General features: G+C 47.4%; 1 protein-coding gene across 1 annotated transcript in view; it reads left to right on the top strand.

The window, feature by feature from the left end:
• Positions 1-15,000, top strand: part of kif26ab (kinesin family member 26Ab) — a 71,320-nt gene that overhangs the window by 29,425 nt on the left and 26,895 nt on the right. Inside the window, exon 4 of the mRNA XM_027000277.2 lies at positions 527-684. Within this exon, the coding sequence (XP_026856078.2) occupies positions 527-684 (158 nt within the window). The remainder of the gene's footprint in view (positions 1-526; positions 685-15,000) is intronic.

The raw sequence follows: 15,000 nt of genomic DNA, 5'->3' as shown, positions 1-15,000 counted from the left end.
TCTGTGCAGAAATTGGAATGCTCTGACAAAACATGCCATTCCTGAATGACACGCCATGCCAAAGTCAGACACGTCAGCTGCGTTCAGGGTGTGAGTGCTGGCAGGCTGCGGGTGGGGGTGTCTTGCCCTCGACCAGTACCCTCTCAGCTCTGCTTACCTACTAAACACGTGGCCGGCGGTCGATATCGATCGAGCTCTCAAGCTGCTTCCCTGCTAACAGAGCTTGTTCCCCCACAACAGTGAGACAAGTCAGGGTTACACTGTGGGTCTTTGACATTCAGATTTAGTTAAGGAAAAGATTCCAGCAGTATTTAGATCTCTGCACCACAGTCTCATGGACTAGTCTTCGCCGAGCTCCACCTTCACCGAGCTCCACCTTCACTGAGCCCTGCCTACACCGAGCGTCACCTATGCTGAATCTTATTTCTAAGTTTGTTCCTTTGTTTGAGACCTGAGGGATGGCACACTGCGGTTTGCTCTGGTGTTTCTACTGTAAGTGACCTGCTTTCTGTCCTGTCCCCCTCAGATTCAGGCCCCCGTGGGCAGAGCTGGACAGACCGGTCCACCCTCAGACTCCGCCTCTGCTACCGGTGGCGTATCTCTCCCTACGTACAGACGGAGGAGCCCAGAAGCACCCCTGCCCTCCAACCAGCCAGCCTGCGTTGCTGCCTCCTTCTTCCTCAGGTAGAAGCTTTGCTTTCTCTCTCTGTGTGTGTGCACATGTGCGAGTGTTTGCGTCTACGTCTTTATGTGTAAACATGGGATACCAGAGGCACGGTTAAAGGTATGGTATACTCTGTGCCAGTGGCAAGAGTGTGTGTGGTGGGGAAGAAGTATGCTCAGCCTGGGTGGAGTGGCGGGTGAGGCGTCCTCTCTGCCTGGGTGGAGTGGCGGGTGAGGCGTCCTCTCTGCCTGGGTGGAGTGGCGGGTGAGGCGTCCTCTCTGCCTGGGTGGAGTGGCGGGTGAGGCGTCCTCTCTGCCTGGGTGGAGTGGCGGGTGAGGCGTCCTCTCTGCCTGGGTGGAGTGGCGGGTGAGGCGTCCTCTCTGCCTGGGTGGAGTGGCGGGTGAGGCGTCCTCTCTGCCTGGGTGGAGTGGCGGGTGAGGCGTCCTCTCTGCCTGGGTGGAGTGACGGGTGAGGCGTCCTCTCTGCCTGGGTGGAGTGACGGGTGAGGCGTCCTCTCTGCCTGGGTGGAGTGGCGGGTGAGGCGTCCTCTCTGCCTGGGTGGAGTGGCGGGTGAGGCGTCCTCTCTGCCGGGGTGGAGTGGCGGGTGAGGCGTCCTCTCTGCCTGGGTGGAGTGACGGGTGAGGCGTCCTCTCTGCCTGGGTGGAGTGACGGGTGAGGCGTCCTCTCTGCCTGGGTGGAGTGGCGGGTGAGGCGTCCTCTCTGCCTGGGTGGAGTGGCGGGTGAGGCGTCCTCTCTGCCTGGGTGGAGTGGCGGGTGAGGCGTCCTCTTTGCGGGTGGAGTGACGGGTGAGGCGTCCTCTCTGCGGGTGGAGTAGAGGGTTGAAAGGTCCTCTCCCTGCACAGATAGGGTGGGCAACACAATCATGAGATCCGCTTTGCGTGCCCCCACCTTTAAAAACACTTCCAGGTCATGCAGACAGCAGAGACAGAAGACATGGGAGGGAGGCCGCATTCATTTCTGCAGGCTGATTTATGATTGCATGTGTGTTTTCTTTGGATGTGGTCTCAGACAAGAGGATGGGCAGGGGTCTCCGGGAAGAAACCTTCTAGAGAACAGAAAAAAAACAAAGATTCCATTTTTCCCTGTTCACATGCTTATGGAAGAAGAGAGGTGAAATAGGAAATGGTGATGGCCATCACCTTTCATTTCATGGTAAATATTAGCTTTTTCCAAGAATTCCTGGTGTTACTATTGGCAGTATATCTTAATCATTACTTCCAACAGCCATGAATTCATCAGTGCTAGTCCAGGGAAGATTGAACTTTCATGTACTTCATTTTCATGTATGCCATTATACAGCTACTGTTACAGGCGCTCTGTCTGGAAGTATTAAATATATAGATGCATTTAGTTCAACTTGCATTACTACTAAGCTTCTTGATCAGTGTGTATGCAGTGATCTGACTATGTATGCTGATTTACACTGTGGTGTTCATATAGTTCTAGCAACTCTCCCCCCAAAAACTAAAACACATGCTGATATTTGAATTAAGACACAGAGGAATAAAGCTCCACCCACCCATGAACTCCATAAAGCAAATATGGCTAAATATGCATCTGCGTTCTCTGTAGGAGTCATTAGTGGACTCTTGCACTGAAGGCAGGAGGGGTTGATGGGAGTGTGTGCCCATGTCGCCCCCACACCCCCTGTGAGCCTGCTTGTCTGACATGTGGCAGGCTCGCAGGTTCAGCAGTACTACTGTTGTAAATGTTAATTAGAGTGCAATTAGACCAGCAGGAGGGGGTCTGTTTGCTCTGAGCCTCCCATTCACAGCTGCCCCCTGCCTCTCGGCTCCCAGCATGCACTGACTCTTGGCCGTCAGGGCGGATGCTTTAATAAACATCTGCATCTTGTGTTTTGTTTCAAGTTTGGTTTATTTGTCACATACATAGTCATACACAGTATAACTCACAGTGAAATGGTTGAAAGCTTGTCTTAGCATCGGATTAGCAGTCCATCACCTTAACCTCTCGGCCACTTTTTGGCTTTCGTCATGACGCGAGACTTTACCAGGCTGCGCATGACATCATCACTGCGCTTAGCAAAGCGTCTGTGCTCAGGGTCTGTGTGCCCTGTCCGCCCATGTTTAGTGATCGGCTGTGGAGATTTTCAGAGATGATTACCCGGAGAGCTCCTCCGATCCGAATGTCGGAATGCAGCTAGAACACTAATGATAGGTAGGAAAGGTCAGAGCAGTTGGAGAAGGGCTATGGGTGGGGTAGTGTAGGAGAGAGAGGTGGAGGAGATATCCACACAGAGGTGTAGGAGTGTTCAGCGGGGGGAGAGAGGTGGAGGAGAACATGGCAGAATGATGGATCGTTTCGAATGATCTCTTTGCTCAAGCGCTCTGTCTGAGCTCGGCTCCTGTGTGCCGGAGCATATGATTAGTGTATTGACATTCCCGTGGCAGTGTAATGAGCGCAGACAGGGCGGGCCGGAGCTGCAGGCCGTGTCCACACAGCAGACTGATGATCTTCCACCTGGACGCTCAAGGAGATGAACGAGACAAAAAGGCACACACGGCGATGTGTGTAGGAGAGACGTGGGGGGGCCGGGGGGGTGTGGTAGGGGTGGTGGAGGGCTGGCGACATTTGTAGAAAGGGAACAGGGGGTCCGGGGGTCCGGGGGTATCTTTAGGAGGGATGTTGGCGTGGCTGGGAGGAGTGTGTAGGGGCTGGTGTGCGGTGTGGGGGGTATGTGGGTGGAGGAGCGGTGCTTGAAGGAAGGGATACACTGGTGTTTAGATGGAGGAGAGAGCGGAGACAGTGTCAGTGTGGATATCAACACGTCTGAGCAATGGATGCACATGCAGAGAAACAGAGTGTGTGAAAGAGAGCAAGGGCGTGTCTGTATGTGTGTGTGTGTGTGTGTGTGTGTGTATGTGTGTGTGTATGTGTGTGTATGTGTGTGTGTATGTGTGTGTGTGTGTGTATGTGTGTGTATGTGTGTGTATGTGTGTGTGTGTGTATGTGTGTGTGTGTGTGTGTGTGTGTGTGTGTGTGTGTGTGTGTGTGTGTGTGTGTGTTAGACTAGCTCAGCTGTTTGGTGGTATGCAGCCCTGTGAGGGAAGCCTGGTAAAGCGTCAGTGCTCTTTATCAGTGGCTGCTCCAGGTGAGACATGGTAGTAATGACTGTGATTGGAGCAGGCATTCCCCCATAATTGCCCCCACTGCCATTCAGACTGTCCCCAGACAAGGCCTCTCCTTTGTAGATGACAAAGTGCTTTGTTGCCCAGGCCTTAGGGAGTAACCATAGTAACAAAGTGTTTTTGGGAAGTGAACGCAAAGATAATGTTGTCTGTCAGCCCAGTGTAAGAGCATCTGCAGCAAGTGCTTCTGTATTTCACGTTTATTTTTGAAATGTAACTTCTTTCCACTTTCCACATCCATTCATCTGTCACATATTCACATGATTTTGAGGAGACTTTGATGAGACGTTGGTGAGACAATGGTGAGATTGTGTAAGTGAAAAACCTCGAACGAAGCTTCCAATGGTGGAAGGCCCAGCCCCTCCCAGGGTAGATATTTAACAATTACTTCACCATTATCATCTAACTTGCTAAATTAGTCTAGTTGCCCTTGGATAACCAGTATTGGACCTAATTCGAAAAATGCCCCCAGGGTGGCCCCATTTAAAATCAATTAGGTACATAAATGCATCTGTTTAATCACATTGTTAAGCTGATTAGCTTCCTCTCCCTGCTTTAGAATGGCAGTGTAGGCAGGCCCAGTAAAGGGCTGAATACGTCCTCTCTGCTCCCTGTGGCTATGCTAATGGAGACGCTGGCGTTCTCCTGCCTGCAAGGGATGGATGGGCATGCAGAGGCTGCGGCACTCCGATGGGGGATGGATTTAGGGAAGTGGAGAGAGTTCAGAGTTCACTCTCACTTACACAGATAACATCAGAGGGAGAGAATGTGAGCGGGAAAGGGCATTAGCTATGGGGGTGAATGACTGACAGAAAGATGGAAGGATATAGGGAAGGAGTATGTAGGAGAGGGGGCTGGCAGCAGGTAAATGGTGCGTGTAGCTGGCTGCATTTTAACTGACTGCGCTAATCCCTGTTGGGGACAAATTGGCAAAACAGATTAGCGATGAGTGGTGTTGGCCCTGAAGCTGGAGCATGTCGACCAGCTACGCCACAGGGGCTGAGAGGGAGAGTAGCACAGCAGGATGTAGCCCCCTACCAACACACACTCACACACACACACACACACACACACACACACACACACACACACACACACTCAGAGCTGAGTGCTTTTGCAGTGGGACCCAGAGATGTAATAATGAAGCATTAATTTAGTTTTGAGGACGATAGCCAGACCCAGTGAATCCCAGTGGGCAGGTCATTGTGGGTGCATCGTATTGGCCAGGTCACACCGAGGTCGTGTTGGGTAGTTCTCGGTGTTATGGTCCTGGTGCCAGGTTGTGTTAGGCAGGCCATAGTGGCGTGCGTGAGTGCGTGCGTGCGTGCGAGTGTCTTGTGTTGCTTGTTTACTTATGATGGCTGCTGGTTTTCTCCGTTTTGCTTTTTATCACTAATGTTGCCAACTACAGTCTTTTTGACATATTTTGAGATATTTTGACAGGTTGTCTGCCACCTAGACGCCTGTGTCTAGGTTCTACAAGCTTTGAAAAGCATTCATGTTCATCACAAGTCAAAAATGGACACAATCACCTCTTCTCTTTGTTTCTTTGGCATATTTGAGCAGGCCTCTGGCAGGGATACATCACAGTGACTAGCACTCTGTTAGTCTTCCTGTGGCTCTAATCGGAGCACCAGCACATTGCTGGAAGTACCCAGGTTCTCTTCTGCTGTTTGTACCTTGTGTTTGCTCCCAAGCTGAAAGAGTAGCTGCTGGTGCCATGTTGTAATCACGCTATCATCCGTGTGTGTGTGCGTGTGTGCATGCGTGGATGCACCAGCGTATGTGTTTGTGCGTGTGTGCGTGCGTGCATATGCATGGGTGCATGGGTGCATGGGTGCGTGTGTGTGTGTGTGTGCGTGTGTGTGTGTGTGTGTGTGTGTGTGTGTGTGTGTGTGTGTGTGCATGCGTGGATGCACCAGCGTATGTGTTTGTGCGTGTGTGCGTGCGTGCATATGCATGGGTGCATGGGTGCGTGTGTGTGTGTGTGTGTGTGTGTGTGTGTGTGTGTGTGTATTTAATGGTCATGCAGTATAAGCAAGAACAGCTGGGATTGAGTGGTGGGGGCAGGGGGCAGTCAGAGAGCAGATAAGCCCAGGTGTGAAGGGCATGCAGTGGGCCGTGAGCTGTTTTGCTGTGTGGGTTTAAGTGCTGGGGGTGGATGGTAGTGGATGTGTTGATGGATCCAGCTCCCTCTGCCCTCTCAGCCCTGGGGGCAGGCTCAAACTGAGCCTGTTTCCTACTCTCACAGTGTTGATGGGGTGTGCTGATGTGTCCACACAGGTCACAGTTCCTACATGATCCACTGCATTTACCATCCTTGTACTGCCAACACTCACATTTTAGGATCAGCAGTAATCCTGTCCTGCACTTTCTCTTCATATCGGTGAGATTTAAACCATGGTGTTCTCTTGATGGCTATAAAGTGGTATAGAGGACTTATTCTTATTTAAAGGCATAAGCTCCTCCATTTTAGCTCCCTGCTCCCCAGGTTGGGTTAACAGCCCCTATTGCCTGCCCCATTCTCTTCTAAAACTGTTCACACTGGGAGATTGGCACCTTCATGGGGAACACTCAAAAGCCTCTTTGTTTTGTCTTCAAAGCAACAGGCTTACCTTTCAAGGAGCTGGAGAAACAAAAGTAATACGATAATGTTTTAACATCACAATTGGACCAGTTGTATTGTGCAGTGGATGTAAAATTTGCATAGCTGCTTCTTTCTTCAGCCCCTTTCACCTGCTCTTCTTTGTTTTCTTTAATTTTATCTTTAACACATTCTGGGTCAGTCATCACTGTATCTCTGGGTATAGAATTGGAGACCAGTACAACCACGCAGTGTGTGTTGGTCATCACTGTATCTCTGGGTATAGAATTGGAGACCAGTACAACCATGCAGTGTGTGTCGGTCATCACTGTATCTCTGGGTATAGAATTGGAGACCAGTACAGCCATGCAGTATGTGTCCGTCATCACTGTATCTCTGGATATAGAATTTTAGACCAGTACAGCCACGCAGTGTGTGTCGGTCATCACTGTATCTCTGGGTATAGAATTGGAGACCAGTACAACCACGCAGTGTGTGTCGGTCATCACTGTATCTCTGGGTATAGAATTGGAGACCAGTACAACCACGCAGTGTGTGTTGGTCATCACTGTATCTCTGGGTATAGGGTGGAGACCAGTACAGCCATGCAGTATGTGTCCGTCATCACTGTATCTCTGGGTATAGAATTGGAGACCAGTACAGCCACGCAGTGTGTGTCGGTCATCACTGTATCTCTGGGTATAGAATTGGAGACCAGTACAACCACGCAGTGTGTGTTGGTCATCACTGTATCTCTGGGTATAGGGTGGAGACCAGTACAGCCATGCAGTATGTGTCCGTCATCACTGTATCTCTGGGTATAGAATTGGAGACCAGTACAACCACGCAGTGTGTGTTGGTCATCACTGTATCTCTGGGTATAGGGTGGAGACCAGTACAGCCATGCAGTGTGTGTCGGTCATCACTGTATCTCTGGGTATAGGGTGGAGACCAGTACAGCCATGCAGTGTGTGTCAGTCTCTGTATGGCAGGACAGGGCTGATGGGGCAGGAAGCGTTTCTACCAAGGAACAAGGTTGACCTGCGACACACCGCTGTGTTACGGGACAGGACTGTCTTGAGGCATACGCTTATTTGCAAGACAAGGTTGCATTGTGGGTTGAGGTTGTATTGCGGGATGCGTTTGTGTGATGGGATGTGGTTGTGTGTGTTGCCAGATATGGCTGTGTGCTGGCGTAGGGCTGTTATGATGGCAGATAAACCACTGCAATTGTGCCTGTCATATAACCGTGGTAAACACAGCCATTGAGCAGACAATAGGCCATTGGATCTCCACTTATTGTTCTAGGCTCAAGTCTGCGGTTTTCCCATAGTGAGATTTGGGAGTAGAGATCTGTGACCAGCCAGAGATACACCCACAAAGAAACTGCTGTGTCAGGATGAGTAGCGATGGCCACCTGGGGAAGAGAAAGAAGCAGTAGAGAGCCCTCTGGACAGGGTAAAGTGCTGATTCATGTCTGCCCTCATAAAGGCTGGAGAACTACAGCAGAGATTCAGTCTGCTCCAGTGCACCACAAGGAAAGGAAGTGGAGAGGAGAGAACACTGCCAAATCAATCATGCTGGAATTGGTCCTGTGGCCTGGAGGTTGCCCTCCTGCTAGGGGAAAGATGACTTTGTTTGCAGGTCTTCAGGTGTTGAAGGCCTGCACTCGTTGGTGGATGGAGAGCTGTTTGTACTGTATGGAAATACAGTCTGGTATCTGTGTTTACCAATCAGTATGCGGTACAGCTATCTTTGGATCCCTACAGCAGAACATGCTGTCTACAACAAATTGCCTTGTTTGCATTTTTCCCTACAGTTTTAACATGGCAAGAAAGAAGCAGAGAGTCTCTTGGATACGTTTTATAATACTAGTTATGGCTTAGTTCTGGCCTTAAAGGTACCCTAGATATTTACTAATTTAAAGCAGTCTGATGTAATCGTAACAAGACCTATGGGTCAATTCAGACCGCTCTTAAGATATGGGTAGCTGTTTATTCAAAATAATTTTCAGTTATAGAACAGGCCAAACTCAGAGAGGATATTTAATTTTTGGACTGAATACACACTGAAGATTTTATGACCCATTGTCTTTTTTGTGCATATGTGGTGTTAGTTGAGAATTACTATGAGGTCATCCAGACCGGGTTTCCTTTGTTATTAGAAGAAGAAAACAACGATGGCTGCCTCAACAACCCCCTCCTGACCCGCACGGATGTCTGATAGCAGCTTTATGTCTGATTAGTCTGCCGGCTGCTGTTGATTTCCCTAACCAATACTGCTCAATTTCACAATTCATTGATATTCATGCTGCAGCACCAACCACCATGCTCACAAACTTTGAGAGTTTGTAATGAATTCCCTCTTGGCTGTTGCTGCACACACACACACACATGGTCATATTTTACCCAGTTTAAGCAAATTGCCAACGAGGCTGATTTACCAAAGCAGGTAGTTAAATGCATTTCTTCAACACTTTTCAGTCCTGACACTGATATCCACCATATTCTAATTCTCTGTTGTGGATCTCTGTCAGCATTGAGGTGCTGGAAGCTACAGGAATGGAGTAGCTATTGCTGAGTCAACACATATGGGGTATAGCTCTGGTTAAACAGTCTAGTCCAGGGGATTTGTGCCTTTTATTAACTTAAAGAGCTATAAAGTCATCAACAGGTTTTAAACCCTCAGAGCTTCTAAATGGCTTTAAGACAATTCAGACAAATTCAAAGTCTGTATTCCCAGCCTGATAGGTCAAAGATGCCCTGGTGAAGCCAGTTTGTAGGACTGGTGGTGTTAACCAAGCCCAGTGGAATAAAGTGAATTAGCAGTTGTGCTGTATTTGGTAGCTGAAGGCAGTCCCCTTGCTGATGGACTAGAGTAGAGTGGATTACAGCCTGTTATCAGTTCATAACCCAGAGCACTAGCCTGATAAAAATCCCTTTATGCTGAACCAATCCCTGTTCTCACTTGTCCTCCTTTTGTTTCTCTCTCTCTTCCCCTCCCTCTCTCTCTCCTTCTCTCTCTACCCCCCCAATATTCCCTGTAATAAGTTGCATTATGGCTTTATTTTACAAATGGAAGCTAAGCTAAATCTTTGAATAAAAAAGACTGTCATACTGATAAGCACATGTCACTAACCACCACTGTACTGTGATTGAGTTACTGCTACTGACGTAGTGCCTGTTAATGATCCACTATGCTTTGAGCCATCACTTTGAAAAATAACGTCACCCCCTATGGTCTGGACAACATCCATCTTGCTGCCAATGACAGTGTCATTTTTGCATAATGAGGACTATTGACATATTCATTGTTCCTGGGATGCCAGGTTAAAGGCATGTGAATTTTCCCTGTCTTTGATGTTTTCCTTTGTACTCAGCTGGACCCAAATTGCATTTATCTCCATATTGCTTCTGTTACCTGAATGAAGTGGGACCTGTTTGACCAACTCTTCCCTCCCTGTGCTCTCTCCTCCACCCAGAGCCTGTTCTTACTATTCTCCACCTCTCTTCACAGATCTGTCTGCCCTGCCTATTCTGAGATTAATCGTAGCAAAATGTTCCCAGCAGCCACTGGGGCTGTGTGCTGAGCCTGCGCGGAGGAGCGCAAATAAATAAGCTCACTGTGTCCCCAGTGCCAGACAGTGATTAATGAATGAGGGATGATGGGTGCGAGTGAGAGGGAGAGCACACCCGCTCTCCTTTCTTCGTAACCCTCATTCTGTCTGCTGCTCAGTGCGCCTTCCCCGCTGATGCTGTTTTCTATATTTCTTATATAAAGCTATCTGGGAATTACTAAAAAAGTAGGATGCAAAGTTTATAAAAAGAGTCAGTGTAAACCTGTGTGAAAGCTTAACAGTGTGGATTGTGTGGTGATGACTTCAGCGATGACTTCACAGTGTGCAGTGATGTCTGTGTGGTGAGGGTTGTGTGCGGAGATGACCGCGGCGTTGGCTCTGTGCTGTTGACTGTGGCGTGTTGGCTGTACAGTGATGAATGCGTGGTGTTGAATGTGTGGGGTTGACTGCAGCGTTGGCTGCACAAGCCCTGTTGTGTTGAGCTGTGGGCCCAGCCAGCACATGTTGGTGCTGCGCCCAAATTCCCCATCGTCAGTAGTCTGTGAGAGAAACCCGATGCTGCAGGGGAGAGGGGCTAAAGGGTTGGTGAGGGTTTCGGGGGTTGACGATAATCTCCATAAACAGAAAGCCAGAAAGGGTCAACTCATGAGGGAGTGAAGTCTTGTCTTTTGGACTTCAGCCAGCACTTAAATGATCCCAATCATAGATGTCAGTTAGCAGCTTTCTTTAACACACTCTTCACAGAAACAACCTTTATACATCTATGTACTGTTCATGAATAATATGAGAATGTCTCTAGAAAAATGATGGCAACCCCAGAGGTGAGTTCATTTTATGGTTTGTCAACGCTCTTTCCCAGAGGCTTGCGGCTGAACGAGGCAACTCATTAAACACCAAAGCGTCCTGCCAGAGGTTTATGGCTCCTGCTCTGTGTCTGAGCAGCTCCGCCTGGATTAGCCACACATCCTGGGTGTTCAGGGATGCCATTGAAGGGGCAATTTAGGAAACTGTAAACAGAACAGAGCACTAACGTCAACTGCCACCCACCCCCCAACTCCCTTCTTCTTGGCACTTAAGAAGGAGTCGTCCAGTCTTGGCCTCTGGCTTTGTGAGGAAATTGGAGGCCAGACTTTCCGGTGCTGTTTGGGTGTTTGTTGGGTGAAGATGTTGTCTGAGGTTTACTGTTCTACTTTTGACATAACTAACACAGGACATAGGAAGTTTGAGGTTTGACACCTGCCTGTGGGTTTGTTGGTCAATGAAAACCAGTGTTTAAAGAAACAGTTTATAGACAGTTGGCAGTTGTAAGCAGATGTAGTTTGGTGTGCGCTGCTCATGCATTGCAGCATGGTAATGCCAGAGCTTGTTGGCAGGTAATTTAGCTTTTTAGTTTATTGATGAAATGGTTAATGCTTAATTTGGACTTCAAAACAGTGCAGCGAGGTTGTGCAGAAATTTGAAAGCTTCGTGCGCTTAATTAGGTAAGCTATTTTAATCAGGTTTACTTGGTTATTTCAGTGCACTCTTCTACCTGTACGCATATAATAATAAACATATGCAATTATAACATGCAAAATAGATAAAGGGATTAACATTGTTTTTCTCTAACATGTATACACACAGGCTGTTGCCATTTGGAAACACACTAAGAACTCTGGGATTTTCTCTCCCTGCTTCTTTTTAATTAGAATATTTTCCATTTAGACTCAAACCGCTTCATTAATTTGGGTCTGGTTGGGGATTCCTGGCACAGGAAGCAAGGGGAACAAAGCAATCCCTTCCTGGGCTCCAACTGCCCTGGCCGTCGTGTTTCAGTGCTCCACTCTCAGGCTTAAAATGATTTACCTCCGCTCAGACAGCTGCTGGCTGGATCCCAGAGCTGGTCTGATCACACGAACCTCCTGCCAGTCACCCCTCAGCCAACCCCCTGCTGCCCAAGTCTCTCTCTCCTGCCTCTCTCTCTTTCTCTCTCCCTCTCTCCATCTTTCTCTTCCTCTATCTTTCTATATTTCCCTATCTCTCTCTCTACAGCTATCTCTTTCTCTCTCTTTCTGTCTCGCTTTGTCTCTGCCTTCTCTGAATGTTAGAATTATGCCGTTTCTATGTCCACTCTCACTCCTGCTTTCTGATTCTGCTGCTATATCCCTGTTTCCTTTTCATCAACCCTCCCTCTCTTACTCGAAACACTCTCTCACATTCTCACTCTCACTCTTTCTCTCCCACTCCTACTCTCTCACTCTCTCACTCTCATTTTTCCATATGCTGCGGTCTGGTTTTTCATGTTTGTCTTTCTTCTCAAACCATCCTTCCACTCATTTCTGCTACTTTACTTTTCTGTATATACTGTCAACACTGGGTTAGCTATTCATTTCAAAGTAACTTGTAACTTGTAAATCGGTATATTTTAAATACACCATCCCTTTGATTTTAAGAATCTAAGAATAGGACAGAATCTCAAGAATCTGGAGTCTCTTGCTCTTTAGACTTCTGTCCCTTTGTAACATATTTCAACAGTTCCTCTCTGAATGCTGTTTTTCTACTTTTAATATCATACTGTTTTACATTTTACTCAATAAGTGATTTATGATTTGTTAGTTGCCTGTCCGGTTTTGTGACTGAAATTAGGCAGTTGTATACAGCCTGTTCAATCCACCAGGGGGGCGTTCACGCTCCTGGGGGGCTCATATTTCACCTCAGACATCATTTGCAACCATCAAATTGCTCCAGAAATACATGTTAATACATTCGATCTTAGATTGAACCCCTAGAACGTGAACGTCATTGTGTCATGCCATATGTCACATTATTAGCCTAGCCTTTTCCAAGGGACTGACAGCACCGGAAGTCAGGTGGTTATGCTCTCATGCACAGTCTGATTGCCAACCACGTTATGGACACTGAGTAGCAAACGATTCTGCTCGGAGCTCTTTGTTTTGCCATTTAAAAACAAAGTTTGGAGTGGATTGGAATGGCATGCTGTCATGAACCGGAGAAGTGGGTCTTTTGGATTAGTTACGGCTTGCAAAAAAACCCAAAAAAACCCAAAACTTATTTTCTGTGTTACTGATTTTCTGTGTTACTGTGGATACAGCTGAGGTGAATACTGACCTCCACAACTGAAAGATTCCACAAAACTGAAGCCAAATCCCACTTGGTGTGACTTGAACAGAGGCATTGAATGAGAGAGAAGAGGAGATCTGATCTCAATCCCACGTTGCTCACACGTCACCACGACTGGTGCCATGTCATGTATGTCCACTGCCCTTCTGACTGATGTCATAAGTCTCTCTCGCAGTTTGTCTGTGCTTATTGGGACATTATGTTGCAACAGGCTAGAGCAATGTCTCCATCACTGGTCTCCTGCTATCTGTCTCCTTTTAATGGAAAAGAAATGCTAGACCCCCCTGCCCCCCTGCAAACACATCAGCACCATGTGTCTATGGTGGGTATTTAGAGCCCTTTCTTAACCCATGTATGTGCTGTGCTGGAGTAATGTGTGTAGGCACAGTTCCACTCAGCATTAGTGTGAAGCTAAACTTAGCCAGAGGCTTAAGATGAGGCTTTAGGTAGATAGTTCGGGTATGCACAGATAAATGTCCAACACAGAGGAGCCATAGAGGGAACACTCAAACAGTCACAGGCACTTAATCCACTCAAGCACTCTGTAGTTGGGAATCAGCCTGCTATGAGAGGTGGGTCTGGAGGCTTCTTGGCCCTACTGCTAAATCAGAGTACAGCTGAGTGTAGCATGGGATGACATCATCTTTTACTACCCCCAGCATGATGTAATCATTTTATTAATCATTATTTGTGGCTGTGAGACCTGTAGCTGCTCACATCAGCGCACTGACAGACATCATCACTAAAGCCTTACCATAGATATCATGAATAGTCTTAATAGTAGATATCATGAATGCAGTCTTACATTTATATTTTACATTTTTGGCATTTACCAGACGCTCTTAGCTAGAAAGTGCTTTGTCATGTACTCATAGAATATATCTTAGGGTTAGAGCTCAAGATACTGTTGAATTAGAATGCTGCTGAAATAGAGAATCAATGCTGATACCTAGAAGTGCAAAATTAGCATAAGATCTATATCAGACAACGATAAGTGCAATAACAAACAATACTAAGCAATAAGTTCTAGAGTTTCAGTTGCAGAATCAATGGCCATTTAAACATTCCACAAATAGACAATTCTTCAGTCTACATTTGAAGACTGCAAGGGACTCTGCTGTCCAGACAGCCAGTGGAAGTTTGTTCCACCATCTGGGAACCAGGACAGAGAATAGTCTCAATGCTTGTATTCCATGAGACTTGAAGCACGCTGTTTCAAACCGAGCTGTACTTTAGGTCCAGATGTTACTTTGACCATTGCCATCTTGTAGGGAAGGGCTGGTCCATTTATGGCTTTGTGGGTGAGCATCAGGGTCTTAAATCTGACGCGAGCAGCTACTGGAAGCCAGTGAAGGGAATACAGCAGTGGAGTGACGTGTGTGAATTTCAGAACATTGAAGACCAGTCGTGCTGCTGCATTTTAGATCAGTTGTAGACGTCCGATGGCAAATAGAGGAAGACCAGCAAGTAGCGAGTTGTAGAAGTCTAGCTTTGAGATGACAAGAGACTGCACAAGTACATGTGTAGCTTCCTGTTAGAGAAAAGGTCGAATCCTTTGTATGTTACAATTGAAAAATCTGCATGACTGGGTCTTGTTTGAAACATGAGTTGAGAACATCAACTCAACGTCCAATGTTATGTCCAGGCTATGAGCAGCTACAGTGGTTCCAGGGAGTTCTCAAAAGAAACAGTGAGGTCATGGTGAGGATTGGGAGTTCCTGGGTTGTACATGAACATGGTTTTGCTGGGATTGAGCTTCAAGTGGTGGGCTGTCATCCATGAAGTGGTGTCAGCCAAGCATGCTGAGATACACCTAGAAACGCCTGAGTGTCAGAAGGTTAGAAGGAAAGAATTAGTTGGATGTCATCAGCATAGAAGTGGTAGG

The sequence above is a fragment of the Electrophorus electricus genome, chromosome 13 (assembly GCF_013358815.1).
Source record: "Electrophorus electricus isolate fEleEle1 chromosome 13, fEleEle1.pri, whole genome shotgun sequence".
NCBI classification, from domain to species: Eukaryota; Metazoa; Chordata; class Actinopteri; order Gymnotiformes; family Gymnotidae; genus Electrophorus; species Electrophorus electricus.
This window is presented reverse-complemented; position numbering and strand designations above follow the sequence as displayed.